Below are 18,251 nucleotides of genomic sequence, written 5' to 3' on the forward strand. Positions count from 1 at the left end.
GCTAAAGCGCCTTTGCTTACAGATCATGAAGCAAGAGGCCCAGGGGTGGCATTCCCTTTGCAGGGAGTGGATAGTAGTCATAGGCCAACAGAAGAGCAAAGCTAGCACGTGAGGCCTGGTAAGCCCCCATGCCTTATTAGCAGGTAGGTGCTGACGTCTGCTCTTCCTCGTCAACCTTTAAAGGACGAACTCCCTCTTAGCAGACAGACCTGCCAAGTTTGCTTTAGTAGCCTCGTTGTCTAGCAGTAATGCATTCATTGTTCCTGAAGAGTGGGGGACACAGTTGGGCTGGACGAACTGCCCAGAAAACCCAGCAACACATGCTGCCACTCTAACCCTCAATCCCAGAGGGGAGACACCCCAAGCAGGAAGGGGGTGTGACTGGTCAAAAGGCAAGCAGGAGCTGGAGGGAGAAGCAGGGTTGAGGAAGCTAGGAAGAGGCTGACCCACTGGGCCGATCTCAGGCTGGCCTCTCCGCCACTGCCCAGTCACTAAATTTGGCACTGTCAGATGCTCGGAACTTGTTCCGGTCTTACAAATGATAACGGCCACTAAGCAGCTTTTTAACGTGTCTGCTCAGACGGCGGGACAGCGGGACAGCGGGGCCATGGCAGTGACTGGGAGGGAAAGGGCTCCTGGGGGAAGAGAAAAGGCCACGGCTGCTGCAGTTGTTTTAATGAGATGTGCCACCTCCATAGGCTCTGGCATTTGAATACTTGTTCCTCAGCTGGTGACACCGTTTGGGGAGGTTTAGGGGGTGTGGCCTTAGTATAAGAAGTGCCACTTGGGACATGTTTCAAGCCTCCTGCCACCCCAGTTTGCCATTTCCTGCTGGCAGTTCTAGACGGGTGCTCTCCCTACATGAGATGGCCTCCCATCCCTCGGGAACCAAAGCTGCTTGAGTCATGGTCTTCAATACAGCAACAGAAAAAGAACTAATAAAGCTACTTTTATAATAATATTAAAAGAGGACAAGTAATTTTATTAAATAAGTAAATTCAAGACATAAATGTTACCAATATTGACGCAGAATTATTAGTATTTAGTTTGAATTCTAGTTTGACTAGGCACTATGAGTTTTAGAACTAATGATGTTTGCCTGGGTTTCTATATTCCAAAATGCCCCCAAATTCACTGCCCTGTGGTAAAGAGAAACAAAAAGAAAACAGATACCAAATTCTAGATATTTGCACAATGATTTTAAAAATTCAAAATTTAAAACTAGACCAGCATATTTACATGTTTTATTAAATTTACAATCAGTAATATAATCAAATACACAATTATGTACAAGGATTATATACATTTGCCCAGACTTTTATATCACAGTACATAGTTTCCATTAGAAATATTGTATACATTTATCACCAAACAATAAAACCCAACAACAGTAGTGTTACAGCACCTGTTAGTACAGACAGCTTTTTTCATAAATTACATCATAAGAAAATATACGGCTGTAAATTGGGCTTTTAAAAATGTCTTTTATAAAATATGAACATACAATGTTTCATTCACAGAATGTTTTTTTCTATGTTCTGACTGTAGCCTTGTGCATAAAATGAGCAGTTGGAATATTTACTAAATGCTACCTACCCCTCTAAAATTATGAGCACTATTTCAATTCCTTAGGCTGAGCTTTCTCTACGATGAATCTGGCACGGGGTCTGGTGAGAGAACAAATGCTGGCTTTGCTATAAGAAAGGTTTATATGATGGTAATTTAAAACCAAAAGAATTCCGAGAAAACTATTACACTAGTGAAATGAAAGTCAGAGAGTACATAATTTTTCATTTAAAAATATCTAGCACTGTAAAGAAAAAGGAAAAGTAAAATTACAAAATAATTTGTTCTGAAACAATTATACTCTTTTTGGAAGGTTATTACATAGGTTAAAAAGAAAAAAAGAACTTAACAAAATATCCCACCCCAAACATATCTAGTAAACTACAGTTCTTTCACACTTAAGTTTTAGAGGGAAAGCATTGTAAATTAGGGAATATAATTTCAATGGACTTTTTATGTGAGGGTAAAAAAAAAACTATACCTATTTTTACTAGGTAAACAAGTTTTAAAACTTGAAAATACCTGAATTAAATACTTGCTCTAACAGGTAACTTTCAACTTTCAGGTAAGATCCGCACTTGATTCCGGGTTTGTAAACATTATATAAATCTTTCTTAGTCAAACACGTCTATGGCTGTGGTGATCATTTCAGCTCTAGTTCTAAGCAGTCAACATTTAACTGAGGTAGACCAGATGTTTCTAAACTCAGGGTCAGAAGTCCCTGAATCTTCAGCAAGTAAATAAAATATCTATGAAAAGTTTTTAACAAACAATAACAAAAAAATTAAAAAAGGAATCTATGCTGTTAAAATTTTCTAATGAATTCAAAGATATACTTTATGGCAGTATGTCAAATGAGAAAGTGAGTGGGGCATGAGTTAGAATGCTGTGTTCTGAAGCTGAACATATATCTTCTTTCTTAGGTAGGGACAAAGTGAGTATTAATCCTTCTAGACAGTAAGCAAAACGTCTTAAATGTATTCCTTTAAAGGATTTGACTTTCAAAACAAATAGGTTCATCTAAACCTTAATGAAGGGCAACAGCGCCTCCTAGTGGTCAAAAAACAGCAAGGGGCAGTAAGCTGGCCTTTTCTAGTATGGATTCTTCATGCCATTAAGTTCTTGAGGGGAAAAAATTACGCTGCTTTGATAACTTAAAAGAGTTAGATTTAAACAACAATGGCTTTGAACTACAGATACAAAATCAAAACATATAAGGCTTCTGTAATCAAAGTATCAGAGGAACATCTGTTCCTTTTCTCCAAGCCCCAGTCCCATAAATCAAGTAGTTAAGCTTCAGCTATTTTGGCAGCTTTGCAATTAAGATAAACAAAGCACATCTACCCTCTGTATACGCTATGTATTATGGTTCTATCTTCTTGATAAACAAAGCACATCTACCCTTCTGTATATGCTATGTATTATGGTTCTATCTTCTTGCACCAAACTTCACATGCAGAGAGACTAAAAATACCCATTTTGGTGTCAGGTTTAACTAAGAGCCAATAAAGAACTTGTTATACTACCCCATGACCCAGAGAATTCTTTAAGATTTCTTACTCACTGACCCAATTAGGTTGAGCTGGAATTTTTGAAAGCAGGTATTTATCCCCTTCTAAAAGGGCATCTTTCCCTGGGCCCTAAGACAACTGTACATGAATATACATAACTACAATACAGCTCTGCTGTCTTCAACAGCTCCATATATAGTCTGAGTTATTCAGTACCTCAAAACCATGGTTTAGAAAAAGGTTATTGTGTAACGCCATGGTAAAAAGGAATTAAGTCTCTCAAATATTCCTTTAGAAGTATTAAAGTAAGCTTAAAATAAATAAAATGAATAAAACCATGATTTCAATGTAGAACTATCAGTAAGCAAAACCGAAAAGAATTAAATATGGCCAGCCCAAACTGCCACAGAAAAAAAAAGAAAAAGAAAAAAAATCTCTTTCTTTTACTTATATGGCTATTTAGGTTTTTTACACAGGTCACCAGAGGCTAATTTTCAAATCCACTTCAGAAGGAGTATTTGTGAAAACAAAATTAAACAAACCTAAATCCATGATTCAACAGAAAATGTGACAGACTCCTTAGGTGTGATGCCAGAAATCAGCTTCAAAGGAGAAAGATGGTGGTCACCCCGAGACTACAGACCGCTACTACCATGGCTTATCAGGGCTCCCTATAAGATAGGAAAATGGACCAGGGCTTGGGATGAGCCTTCTGGCTCACACTGGATACCACACATGGGATGGAGTAAGGCTGATGGCTAGAGTAACCACCTTAAGAGAAATGAACTGGAAAAGACATATAATCTACCCCCAAGGAGCTAATGCTGCTTCCCATTCAGAGTCGCCATAGCGACTACGGCCCAATGGGAAGTTGATATTGCAACATTATAGTTTCTCTTTCTCTCTGCTTACCCCAAGGATCAAGCAACCAGTTTTCACTGTATCCCTATGCCCCTCTTCCTGGCCCCACAGTAGGTCTTCATAGGAAAACTCACTGGAAAAAGCACACTAGCTTCACCTTTGGCTTAAATGCGAGGACATTGTTGGGAGAAAAGAAGAAAGAAATCAAGTCACTGAATGAAGCAGGTGAAAGCAATGAGCAGAAACAGCTGTTACTCTGAATGCATCTGCTTCAAAGGCCGTGGGTCACTGAAAGTGTTCCTGTGATGGCAGCAAGGCCAGAACACCACAATGCTCAATCAAATCTTCTCAGAAGGGCTTCCCACCCCAAACCCATGGCAGTGAAGCTCCCTTCAGTTAGGAAGCTGCACTGACTGCTGTTCCCACTTCCTATCAGCTGAATTTGTCTCGTCTACCCAGGAGTGGCCAGTCATCTTTCCCTGGCCTGGGAGCTGAGGGTACACAGCAGCGTCATTTGAGGGGTTGTGAGTTTCCTCTTTGGATAGGACAGTTTCGGTGAGGTCAGCTCTAACACAGCATGCTCCAGGTTGCTACGGGAACTACTTACCCAGTCAGAACGTGCCTGAGCACTGCTCAGAGCCTCCCAGGAGCGCCTGCTTGGATAGGATGTAGAAAACCACAACTTACTTCTTCAATATCTACCAGCAGAGTCTTTACAGAGTCAGAGTTCATCCTTTTCCATCATTTCAAATGCTTCTATGTCTTCATTCCAGTCTGCTAATATGGAGTCTATAGGCTGGACCTTTTTACCCCAGCTAACATTAGGATTGGAATCTTCCTCAGTTTCTGATTGTTCTTTAGGCTGGTTATCTAAATCTGTACATTCACCATCAAGACTTGTAGTCTCAAGGCTCTCTGTGGAACTAGGTATCTGTTCAGAAGGGGCTAAGCCAGCAGTTTCTTCAGTGTCTGCTGGAGACGATGGCTCTGAGTGAGAATCTAGAGGGTTTTCGGGGGTCTCCTGATCAACCAAGTCAACTGTTTGAGAAAGGGACAGCGTCTGTTCCGCGCTCTGACTCTGAGAATCGTTTTCAGAAGATGGCTGATCTTCACTTTCCATTTCAGGGTCTGTATGGGAAGGAAACAAGGCATCACTCTCTTGAAAAGTGCACCGCACTTAGCACTTTGCAACAACATTAGGAGATGCAGCAGTCACATCACGGGAGAACAGGCAACACCGGCACTGAAGGCAAGGTCTTACAATCAGATTCCTGTGTAGTTACAGAAAGAATGTATGGCAGGAAAGGAATGACAGCAACCAATAGCATAATGCTAACCTGGATGAATATTAGTGACAAAAGCACTAAACAAAATGCTAAAATGCATAAAAATTTCAACATATGATATAACTTATAAGCATCACGGCTAGAGATGGTCCAGTGACTGCGTGTGCTTGCTGCACAATCATTAGGACAAGAGTTTGGAACAGGCACCCATGTAACCAGCTGTGTCTCACGGCCCCCTCTAACTCCAATTCCAAAGGGTCCAACAATCTCCATGTGCATGCACACGCATGAGCACTTGTATACACACCTGCACATATAATCAGGCACGCACACACACACAATTTATTAATACCTACATTAAAGAAAGCTTGCACACAGGAACATTCTAAATGGAATACATTTTAATATTTTAATACATCATTGCAAAATTTTGAAATCCTAGTTCTTGAAAAAAGTGAAATTACCACTCAGTGATCCATCTAGATTCAAACAAAAAAACTGAATAGTTATAGGTATTAATATGACTCATCAAATAAAATATTGTCATAAAGACAAGAACTAAGATTATTAATAAAACTATTACTGTATATCTACAAACTTGAAACAACTATTCTAAAATACACTAGGAGTCTGAGTAGGTCAAGTTTTTGTAATGAATATAAAACAGAAAAGCCCTGGAAACACTTTCCTTAGTTCCTACATTAAAGTACTTAGCCAGCCTTGTCACCCAAAGGCCACACCTGCCTCAGCCTGTTTCTGCAGTACAGCTAGAACTCTCTGGGTGTCCACTGTGCCTGGTGCCAGAGAGAAAATTAGTGAAAACTAACACCATGCCTACCTTCCAGATTTTACAGACCGACGAGAAAACGGTATTCGTGAGTACTGAGTGAAAAACTCCACGTTTTATAGGGGAGATAGGTATGTAGGAAAGCTTGCAGTAATACCATCTGAGGGCTGCTTCAGAAAGTAAGCAGAGACCAACTAACCTTGACGTAAAGAAACCTACAGGCGAGCATGCAGTCACCCCTCAGGTAGGACTGCCTTACTAGGGGAGTTTCTGTGCACACACGCCTGCGATGCTTATTCTCTCAATTCCTATACTTAGTTTTGGGGTGGGGTAACTGTCACCCACTGGCTTGAGTAGTGACACTTGGTCCTAGGTGCCCACAGTGGTGCGATCTCCCGAAGGAAGTGCTTCAGAGTTTTATAGCCTAGTCCAGCTTCACTGTCTTTGTTTTCTGGTTAGGGCTTCAGATGTGGGCTCTCAGCTTCCTACTCCAGCTGCCTGCTGCCATCATGGACGGAAACCCTGTGGAATGTGACCCAAATCCAACTCTGCTTTGTGCTGCCTTTGCCGTGGCATTTCACCACAGCGACAGGAAGGTAACCAGCACAGTTCTGGTTTTTGTTTTGGAGTCAGAAGTGTTACCACTGCACTACGAGCCCGGCTTTTTGTTTTGTTTTGTTTGTGTGTGTGTGTGTGTGTGTGTGTGTGTGTGTGTGTGTGTTTTGTTTTGGCAAGGGATTTTCTTTCTTCTTTTTTTCTTATTATGTTACCATTTCAGTTTTCTGAACGATGAAAGAGGCACAATTAGGTAAAAAGTTAGGGGGCCATGGGGTGAGATTAGAAAAGGGAGCTCAGAACTTACTATTCTAGTCGACCGGAAGTTGAGGAGACTAACAAGGTCTTCGAGTTTCTTTTTTAATCATATTACTCTAGTCTAAAAGGATGGCCCAGGTCAGGGTTGCCCTGTCCAAACCCCTTTAGAGGTTATATGTGAAACATTATTATTCTGGGTGTCTAGCTAATACCATAAAATCACAGAATAACCAGGGTACATATGAAAAAGAAATATAACTATTACCTATATGTTTATATTGTGACTGTATATTAAAAGTGAAGTGTGATGGTCTGAATGAAAAAGGCCCCCAAATACTGATAGGGAGGAGTGTCACTATTAGGAGGTGTGGCTTTGTTGGAGTGGGTGTGGCTTTGTTGGAGGAAGTGTGTGTCACTGTGGGTGGACTTTGAGGCTTCAGATGCTCAAACCAGGTCCAATGTCTCACTCTCTTCCTGCTGCCTAAAGATGACTGCCTGCATGCTGCCATGCCCAGCATGACAGTAGTGGACTAAACCTCTGACCTGCAAGCCACCCCAGTTAAATGTTTTCCTTTAGAAGAGTTGCTGTGGTCATGGTGTCTCTTCACAGCAATAGAAACCCCAACTAAGACAGTCTAATTTTAAGAAACACTACCAAGACTAATAAAAAAAAAAAAACTGGTAAAGAAAACTAAAGTAACTGCAAGTACCAGTAACTCCTCAATAAAAGTGTCAACAATTAAAAGTGAAATCATATATTTTTCATAATATAAATAAAAAACTACAAAACTAAATTATGACAGGTATAAAGCTCATATTGCTTAATACTATATAATTATAAGAAGAAAAATAAGAGCTGATTAAATTTACAGAGATGTTCCAAAACAGAAAGTTGTCACATTTAACAGTTTTATACGCTCTATGAAAAAGATATGTGAATATAGGATTCCAAAATGAATCTTATTCCTACTTCTTTTAGTTTTTGAACTACATGAAACTGAAATTCAGTAAGGGAAAAGCTACCATATGAAATATATTCCAAACAAAGCTTCTAAATTCCTGGCACAGGAATAAACAAACGATGAGAAGAACAGAAGTGCAGCGCTGCCTACTCGGCTTGTGAACCCAGGGAACAAGAAACAGAGGCGGCCGCAGCCAAGTCAGCCTGGGCCTGGAGAGGAACAAAGACTCAAAGGAGTTGAGGCAGCCAAGTTGTCACGTCTTCACTCGCAGGCTCCCACTGCCAGTGTAGGGGGTATGACCTATCAGAAACACCAGGAGCACAAGCCCAACGAACATCAGGGTTCTTATTAATAAAAGGGAAGATAATGCTGGTTGAAGAGTTGAGTTTGAATGTTACACAGTCAGGCACTGGCCAGCACTTTCTACATTGACTGAAAGAAAAGTTCACAGAGGTGAGAAGAGCTATATAATAAAAAAATGTGCAATAGAATACCTGAACTACAGTGAAGAAGGAAAAACTAACATTCTGCCAAGAATGAGAAAGAATGTCATACAGACGGGGCATCTGAACTGGGTACAGAATGGCTGAATTTGCCATAGGGATGTGAAAAACAGGTAAGGTAATCCACACAGAAGCATGGCCCGCTTAGAGAAGGGACGGTGTAAGCAAGCAAGGCTTCCTGCCCACAACAGCAGGCTGGGCCTCTCCAGGCAAGCAGCCATCTGCCTGTACATGGTCATCCTCACTGGCATCAGACCTTTCCCAAAGTCTTCCACAGTCCAACCCCAGGACTGCAGCATCGCAGCCTACTTTAAATGGGGTTATCTGGAAACTGATACTGCCTGGCTTAAATTCAGGGCACTTTACAAGATGGGATTCTTTCTCATTTTAATCTCACCTCCATTTTCTGTCTGCCTTTTTACCAGACAAACACTAATACAGCAGGAGCCTTGGAAGCATTCGTCTCCGGCCTTTGGGGCACGCAGCCCTGTCCGTAGGCTGGAAGCATGGCACTACACCCCACTTTAAAATGCTGACACTTTCCTCCAGAACAGTAAGGAGCAGAGGAAACTGAATTGCAAACTGTTTCAATTTAAAGGTCTCCCACACTTTTTTGCTTGGGAGACAGGATTGGAATTATTAAATATCTTTAAAAACTCAAACTTTACAGCAATGAGACACTAAGAGATACAGTGTTAAAGGTTTTGTTCAAGAACAGGGTGTGGACAATGTAACTTTTAGGGTGTCAATGGCACCCTGAGGGAGCAACATCTCCACTTGATGAATTCTAGAGCCTCAGCGTCTGAAGAATGTGTAATATCTGAACACTATTGCCACCAGATAGCAGGGCAGTATCAGATAACAGATTCTAACAGTCACACTTATCAGACCAAAGGTGGGTGCTGTCTGGGGCTTCTATCTCCTGTAAGTGCAAAGGACTCTGAAGACATCCGGCTGCCTGGATTAGGTGCTTATTCCGGGAGGGTACTTACATAATTCTAATTCCCAAAACTAGGAGACAGAACCATCGTCCGGGTCCCCTCCCTCGTCCCTCAAACTGCAGGTAAAGAAGTGCCGCACTACAATTGCCTGGGGATGTGTCTACATGTGGATTCTGACTGACAGGGCGTCAGCAGATACTGACCCCGGTGTAGCACACGACATGGTGATGGTGTGGGACAAATGAATGATGAGCACTGCAGACTTCAACTTCTTAAGAGTAGTATCCCAGTGGAGAAAGTGGTTGATCTGAATGGGCTGTTATCACTGATTTCTCTTACAGTGATAGGTATTCATCATAACCTGTTGTCTGGCTAATAGCTGTGTGTTCTCAGAGTGCTGTTACATACACAAATCTTAACCCTTCTACTATTAAAGGAGCACTCTAAGACTAACAGCTCAACAAGTTACGGACTGTCAAAGTGCTTTAAAGCAGCATTTATGTAATGTCTTTTTACTGTAGTTTTTATGGGAATACTATTCCTTAGCAACTTTTTTTCTAGTAGAACTAACTGCTCTTCCTACCTTCTCCTGGTGTGGTGAGCATGTTCTTTACCATAATGACAGTCTTAACTCCTGTGTGCCCCTCACCTCCACAGGAGCTTATAAAACAAGCCAATATTTTAAATATTTTACTTTTATGTAAATAAAATGATCCAAAGTAATTAATTTCTTATGCTCCAATGTTGCTATCAGAGTGACTCTTGCATGGGCATTGACTACTGAATTCACCTAGAGTATGGAATATATAATTAATAGAATTAAGTTATAGCAGGATCAATAAAGACTTAATGGGACAACTGACTGAATATGGAAGTTATTAATTGCATTAAGCCATATATTATCATGATATTCAGTGAAACAAAATTATATATGTATGTGTGGGTATCACACACATACATATATAATTGGTTTATTAATGCAAGATACTTACTACTGTTAATAATGTAGCTTGGAATCATTTTACCTTTTAATATTGCTGCTGAAATTCCAATGGTAGCAGAAACAGGGGGAAAGCAAAGGCATTAAAGTGTTATACAGATTAGTAGTAATTTGATGAGTTTGATGCACAGCAGAGGAGGAAAGATGAGAATTTTGAAAAGGGCCCCAGGAGAAAAGAACTCAAGTACACAGGTGGGTTTAAGAAGATCGGGACCTATTTGTGTTCTGTTCCGACTACACATCCTTGCACACCCAACTCATTCATTCACTGCTCTTAAGTAACTGGCAGGTCAAAGACTCTCAAAGACAAAAACACTGACTGGAATAGCGCTGTACTGTTAGCCTTTCCAAAGGCAGTCACGCTGAATTCAGTTAGTTTTTGAGTATCTGTGAAATACCCTGTGGGCTATAACAACCCCTTACAGATTATACATGCCGTTCATTTAAGGGGGATGGAGACACAGTTCCCAAATCCTCAGGTGTGAAAACTCTGCAGCCTTTACACAGTGGTTTCCAATAACTTTCAAATTACTAACAACCCTTTAGCCCAAGGAAGATGCTCTATTCTTAAGGTATCTTGCTGGTCAGGCAAAGCCATCGGTACCTCCTGGAGTATAAAACCCATGTGATAAACGTACATAGCCGCAGGGAGACAGGCCTGCATTTCTAACGCCTCCGTCAACAGTGGCCTCAGAGTACAGGCTGCTGGTGAGACTGTTACTATCGTATTGGATACACATAAAGAATGTAATTCTAAAAGCATTCTAATTCAGTCATCAAAGCAAATGTTTTACATTTATAATAAATTACTATTACTATTTTGTAATAGTAATAGCAATTTATAATAGTTTATTTGTTATATATAATTTAATGATATAGTAAAAATAAATGTTAAATAATATTAATAAAGTAAATATATTAAATTACTATTATTTCCAAGATAAAAATTCTAAACCATTTTCTAAAATTTTGACTTGTTTTACCAGCAAACTAAAAATAAAAAAGAAAGCCTGTGCCACTTTTGTGAGGACCTTTGCTCCCGGGCTAACAGGACTAGCGCAGCAGTGCCGGCTGTTACCTCGGTCTCTTGCTTTGTCAGAAAGGAGGACCTCCACCTCCTCGTGCTCCCGGATGGCATCCAGGATAATGCTTCCTTCTTTGCTGAACAGGAAGAGCATGGGGATCTTGATGTCGTCCGTGTCCTTCCCGTCACCTGCCATCTGGAACAGAGGGGCAGTGTCGCTGCTGCTCCCCTCGTTGTCATCTGCCAGAAAACACACAGAGCAGTCAGGGGTCGGGGTCAGGGGTCAGGGGTCAGGGTCTGTCTGCCGCAGAGACAGGCCACTGCCCTGCTGCCGCTGCTGCCGCTGCTGCCGCTGCTGTTGCTGCTTTTCCTATTGATAGTAAGGATTTTATGCTCCAGGAAAATGAATATAATCTTCAGAGCAACTAATTTTATGATCTAGCCTGAGAAAATAATTAAAAGCAGCAAAAACTCTACTGTAATGCACAATTATAAACGGCTCTCAATAAATTATAACGAATTACTTGACACAGGAAAACAGTATATGAAAGCACAGAACACAAATTTCTGATTATGACTGGAATATTTTCACATGTTTAAGGAAAAGCCTACAAATGAAAGATTTTAGTGATCTGGACCACACAGGCAGAACTATGAAAACTTTCAGATTTCATGTACTGGATGTTACTGTTTGAGCATTCCTGACTCAAAAACTTAAAATGCTCTGAAATCAGAAATGTTTAGACCAGGGATTACTTAACTAGAAATAAGCTGAATTACACAATACTGCTATTTCACACTGGTAAAGCAGCACTTAAATTCTCTGATAGTGTAAGTGCCAATCACATCTACTCCCAGCTGACACATTTTCCTGAGGAAAATGGCAACGCCATATCACACACCACTTGCTTCACAGGCCCAAATAAGTGGCCAACACAATGTGTTCTCTTAGTAATTGATCAAAAGACAGCTGTCTGACCTCCAGTCCCCCTAGGATCCTACAACTGCCACCCAGAAAGACTGCTTCTGCTAGTGGTGGGTGCAGCCCGTGCAAGTGACTCAGCCAGAGGGCTTGGCTGCCCCCTGAGAACTGCAAACAGAGGGAGCAGGTGTGGAGGGCTGGGGAGGAGGCGCAGCTGCCAGACAGCGCTAGATGGAGAGAGGAGAGAGGTGTCAGCTGTGACGACTCCGTCCACGAGTGCCCGTGTCAACTGCAGCTGTGTGTCTGACTCTTCGGCTGAATGAAGAGCATCCCTTTCCACACAGTAAACAACCTTCTTTCTTAAAATAACAAGTAAATTATTACCTCCCGCAGGCAAATGAGTCCTAAGGTAAGTTGTATTTCTAGTATTTTTAGTCCTTGTAGTTAAAAAAAAAAGTGAAACTCAAATTTATTCAAAGGAAAAAAATGTTTTGTCAGAAAGAAAATCTTAGGAGAAAGAAGTCTCACACACTCATGTTAAATTTCTTTTTAAAATTAAAATTTGTGAGAAGAAAAAACATGATCTCCTTGTTGTTCCACAGACCCCAGTGTAGAATTGCGCATCAACAGCTACTAAAGAAAACGTCTGACCTTACAGTCTTTATATGTCACAGAAGACTCCGCCCAGAAACTGGGAAAATCTTCACACAAAGGTACTTTTTAAGATTGATGTACACATCCCACACTGTTTTATACTTCAGATCTCTGTTTTTAAGTCTTGGTAAGTAAGAAATGCTCAAAATTATAGTGACAAAAATCTAATAACTTCTTCAGTAAATAGTCTCAATGTGAAAACAGTCAACAACGGACAGGATGGCTCAGGGGCTGGGAAATGGCTCACTTGGTACAGTGCCCACCACACCAGCAGAAGAACCCAAATTTGGATCCCAAGTGATCAAATAAAAGCTGGCCTGGTGATGTTCATCTGTAACCCTAGCACTGGGGAACAGGTAACCCCCACAGTTCACTGGCCAGTCAATTTAGTCAGTTCATGAGTTCTGGGTTCAGTGAAAGACTGCTTCAAAAATAAAGTGGAATAGTTGGGAAGACACTAATGTTGACCTGGGGCCTCCACACATATGTGCACATGAATATGTATATACAAACAAATGTGGACACATACACACTTATAAAGATTTAAGTTAGGAGTCAGCAAAATGTTCTGTAACTGGCCACAGCACAAATGCTACCAGCCCGCATTCTCTGCGACTCAAAGCACTCAGAGACAATATCCATATGACTCCATGTAGCTATGTCTCAGCAACACCGAAACTGAGGTACGAGGTGGAGGAGGTCCACACTTCCTAGTTTGCTAAATGTGGGTTTAGGTTGTTAAACACAATTTCTCCTAAAACTTTTTAACTATTGAAACTTATTCACTTAAATCAACATTTTAGTTCTCATGTAGAATAAACAAAGGGAACATTAAATAGTTTTTGCTGAAACAGATCCTAATACTTAAGTGGTCATATCTTCTGTCTTTCACAATGCTAGAATCAAAAGCAAGGCCATTGAGCTATTACTCCAGCCCTTTAAATGTCTTATGTACTTTCAATGTAGAAATGAGTTCTAAGGAAAGGAAAATGGAAAATGGACTTTCCTGGTCAATTCTCAACTGTTGTCTTATAGTTCTTGCTAAATGCAAATGCCTTTTTACTTTAAACATACAAAATATATGTTCCTGCTGCTAGTCATGGCTTGTTAAGAGAAAAAAGGGGGAGTATTGGGGAACAGCAAAACTCATAGGCTGAGATACAGGGGTAAAGCTGGCCATTTGTAGTTTCAGTGGAAAAACATCCACTGGGATAAAAGTCCTAACCACTGGTGCTTATATGTTATCAGTATTTGTAACTTAAAAAAAAATCTTTCTTCAGTGGGAAAAGATGTTCACCAACCCCACATTGGACAGAGGGCTGATCTCCAAAATGTACAAAGAACTCAAGAAACTGGTCATCAAAAGAACACATAATCCAATAAAAAAAAATGGAGTACAGACCTAAACAGAGAACTCTCAACAGAGGAATCTAAAATGGCTGAAAGACACCTAAGGAAATTCTCAACATCCTTAGTCATCAGAGAAATGCAAATCAAAACAACTCTGAGATTCCATCTTACACATGTAAGAATGGCCAAAATCAAAAACACTGATGACAACTTATGCTGGAGAGGTTGTGGGGTAAAGGGAACACTTCTGCATTGCTGGTGGGAATGCAAGCTGGTACAACCCCTTTGGATATCACTATGGAGATTTCTCAGAAAATTAGGGAACAACCTTCCTCTAGACCCAGTAATAACACTTTTGGGTATATATCCAAAGGATGCTCAATTGTGCCACAAGAACATGTGCTCAACTATGTTCATAGCAGCTTTGTTTGTCACAGCCAGAACCTGGAAACAACCTAAATGCCCTTTGACTGAAGAATGGATAGGGAAAATGTGGTACATTTACACAACGGAGTACTACACAGCAGAAAAAAAAAAAACGACATATTGAATTTTGCAGGAAAATGGATAGAGCTAGAAAACATCATTTTGAGTGAGGTAACCCAGATCCAGAAAGACAATTATCACATGTACTCACTTATAGGTAGTTTTAAACATAAAGCAAAGAAAACCAGCCTACAAACCACAATCCCAGAGAATCTAGACAACAATGAGGACACTAAGAGAGACATACATGGATCTAATCTACATGGGAAATAGAAAAAGACAAGATCTCCTGAGTAAATTGGGAGCATGGGGACCATGGGAGAGGGCTTAAAGGGAAAGGAAGGGGAGCAGAGAAAAATGCATAGCTCAATAAAATCAATTTTTAAAAAAAAGCAAAACAAAAAAAAAAGTCTTTCCTCAGAAAGAAAAGATAACAAACAAGTGAAGCTGGCCAAGGCTGCACTGCCGTTCTGTGGCAGAGCCCCTATCTGTGGCTCCAAAGCCTGCCACGCTGTGGGGGAAGGGAAGTCTCTAAAGGCTGTACACTGGAGGTCCCTGGGGAACTTTAGATCTCAAGGGTGCGGGGCATTTTCACAGCACTCCAACTGCACCCTCATATCTTAGCCAAATATTTCCACTGATATTAATATACAGAAACCAGTATCTGGATTTTCAAGAAAAATAAATAGACTATCAATTATCAGGTCACTGAATCATCTATCCTTTATGGTGTCAAAATAAAAATAACCTGATAAACCCTTTGATAAGATTTTAGAAAATAAAAGGGAAATCACCCAATCGCCTCTTCGCGATCAATATGCTGATACAGAAGTGCACTCACCAATAACGATGCCGCCAATGGCTCCAGCATTCTGGATGTTGCGGGCCTTTTCTGCAAACATGCACTGTCCTCTTTGTATCAGGGCAATTTTCCCCATCACTGCCTCTGGGTTAGTGAGCTCTGAACAACCGTTATATGGTTTACTGCTTGCAACAAATCCTCTTGTCTGTTGGGGAAAAAAAAGTAACCTAAATCTTTTAACTTCTTCAATTACAGTCTACTCATTTAAGTTCAGTATAGTGAGTTTTAAGGGAACTGGAATGCTCTTTCTGTGTGTGTGCGTGTGTGTACATGCAGAAACTACAGATCAATCAGCAATCTCACCTATCATTCAGCAAGAGCCATTCACCTCACCTTTCGAGACTGGGTCTCTCATTGGAATTTGGAGATCACAGATTAGCCTCAGCTGGCTGGCTGGGGAGACTGGGGATCTTCCTGTCTCTACCCTCTCCTTGCTGGGATTAAGAGGGCATTAACATGCTTGTGGGGCAGCTGTGAAGCACGCCTTTAATCCCAGCACTCGGGAGGCAGAGGCAGGCAGATCTCAGTGAGTTTGAGGCCAGCCTGGTCTACAGAGTGAGTTCCAGGTCAGCCAGGACTGTCAACAAAAATACCCTGTCTCAAAAACAAAACAATAAGAGGGCACATTGACATGCCTGGCTTTTATGTGGGTGTTGGGGCTGAACTCAGCTCTCATGTGTGCACAGCAAGCACTAATAACTGAGAGATCTCCCCAGTAGCTGTATACCAATGTAAGACCGCTTTAATTTAAATGCAGGAGGCTGAATGCTATAGTAATGTTTTGTTGTGGAGACTACAAGCAGGGTCTGAGCTGAGTGTGTGTTTCTGCCACTGAAATGTGTACTCAGCCCCCAACTTCTAAACAAGAAGCTACTAAACAAAGAAATCAAATACTTACGATTTTAATTTCAGTATGCGTACTGGAGTGCACATACCTCTTTATGTTTAGATAGATCCAGCCCAAACTGAGCTGGTCCAGCAGTTAAGACTACCCTGCCAAAAAATGGGTGGGAAATAATTTGTACAGCTCGTGGAGGTAGCTGCTGCTCTTTCTGCTGCTGACTTGACAGTTCAATCATCTCCTGCATGAACCGCAGCCCATCTTCAGCATCGATTGCACTAGCAGCCTAGGAAAGAAACAGACTCAGTTCAGCTCCGCTTTCCTTCCTGAAAACTTCCCCATCTGTTTGACTTCCTAAATTACAGACTTCTGCGTGGAATTTTCCCTTTTAGCTTAGGTCTCCACTAAATATTTTGATCTACCTTGCCCTCAATACACTACTTTTAGGAACTAAATTTTCTCAGCAGCATCATCGGTCGCTTTGATCAGTGTCTCTTCCCCCACCACGGAAACACTTTAATGGAGATTTGAATTTGTGCTTCTATCAAAGCCCAAGCACCCGTTTGCTCTTTAGCTCTATTGGCTTCACCTTTAAAAGAAAAAGTTTCTTGCCTGACCCCCATCTTTCCTCTTTGAAACTCCAAATTAACAAGCAGATTCAATAAGACTCCAAACATGTAGTAAGAACCTATTCTGTCCCCACAGTAAGCTGAAGCACTGGGGAGACAGTCTGTAAGTTTGTGTCTAGTGGAGAAAGACGTGCAAAAGTTAACTATGTTTAAAAAGTCTAAGGTGAAAAGGCCCAAGGGAGTAATTGGTTCTGCTTGTATATAACTGAGAACTAGGTCTCAACCACGGAGGAGTTGAAGATGTCCATCACAGGAAAAAGTTGAAGGAAAAAAAAAAAACAGGCTTTGATGTAGGGAGTCAGAGGGTAGAGAGACACTGAGAGTTCCAGCTCACTCTGAAATTTCTAGCCCTGGGAAGAGCTCAGAGAATGATGAGCGTTTACTGAATGGAAAACAGAGAAGAGAGCTGAGGTAAGGACAGGAGAGCAACTCAAATCAGGGCAGATGGGGGCTGCGGTGTACAATACACAGCAGATGTGCGGAATCTGTGTTCAGGACTGAAGCTCAGGATGACTGCTATATGCACGTGTCCAAGAGGCATCTGTTCAAAGCTAGCAGCAGGAACCGAAGACTGCTGAAGAGAAGACTAGAGAGAAAAGAAAATCGTCTAGAGTCGTAGACCGCCCTACACTGGGAGGGACTGCCCGGGAAGTCGGGCTACCACCTATTCTATAAGGCGCATAGTGAGAACTCAACAGGAATTGTGTTGCTACAACACCCTGGGAGCCAAAAAGAAGGGAATGTTTTAAGAGGAGGAAAATCAAGAGTTAAGAGAAAAGCTAAACTGATTAAAGATTAAGAGGCCATGAGGTGGCCACTACTTCACTGTTGGCCTAAATGAAGGCACTGGACCCACGCTCACAGTTTGAGACACTGGGTACTTTTAAAGGGAAGATGGAGAGAGCAAGAAAATGGATAAAATTTGAGGGACAAGTGAGGCTGGGGGAAAGCTGAGCGAAGGTTGTCTGAGTGTGCTTACAGTTTGTAATTATTTGGGCTAGTACGCTCTTCAAAATCAATGTGCTAATAAGGTAAATACATGAAAGGTTTTATGTTATAAAAACTTTAAAGTAAAAAACAATAAAAATTATCTAAAAGGTATGTTATCTTTTACAGGTACAAATATATTCAGAGCTTGATTTCTATGATGAACGAACTACCTAGGTTCATTACTTTTTGGAAACTAGTGTGGGATATTATTATATAAATATTAAAATTAATCATTGACTCAAAATAAAATAGTGGAAAGACAA

The 18,251-nt window shown here is 41.0% G+C and overlaps 1 protein-coding gene across 3 annotated transcripts in view; it reads right to left on the reverse strand.

Moving 5' to 3' along the window:
* Nucleotides 1–1,230: 1,230 nt before the first annotated feature.
* Edem3 (ER degradation enhancing alpha-mannosidase like protein 3) overlaps nt 1,231–18,251 on the reverse strand; it is a 59,516-nt gene continuing 42,495 nt past the window's right edge. For all 3 annotated transcript variants that reach the window (XM_050135241.1, XM_050135240.1, XM_050135242.1), the window contains 4 exons: nt 16,464–16,655; nt 15,508–15,673; nt 11,309–11,494; nt 1,231–5,066 (listed from right to left, as the gene is read on the reverse strand). In XM_050135241.1, coding sequence (XP_049991198.1) covers nt 4,660–5,066; nt 11,309–11,494; nt 15,508–15,673; nt 16,464–16,655 — 951 coding nt within the window. In that variant the 3' untranslated portion in view covers nt 1,231–4,659. The remainder of the gene's footprint in view (nt 5,067–11,308; nt 11,495–15,507; nt 15,674–16,463; nt 16,656–18,251) is intronic.

The sequence above is a fragment of the Alexandromys fortis genome, unplaced genomic scaffold, assembly GCF_014885135.2.
Source record: "Alexandromys fortis isolate MF-2015 unplaced genomic scaffold, M_Fortis_MF-2015_v1.1 scaffold_21, whole genome shotgun sequence".
Taxonomy (NCBI): domain Eukaryota; kingdom Metazoa; phylum Chordata; class Mammalia; order Rodentia; family Cricetidae; genus Alexandromys; species Alexandromys fortis.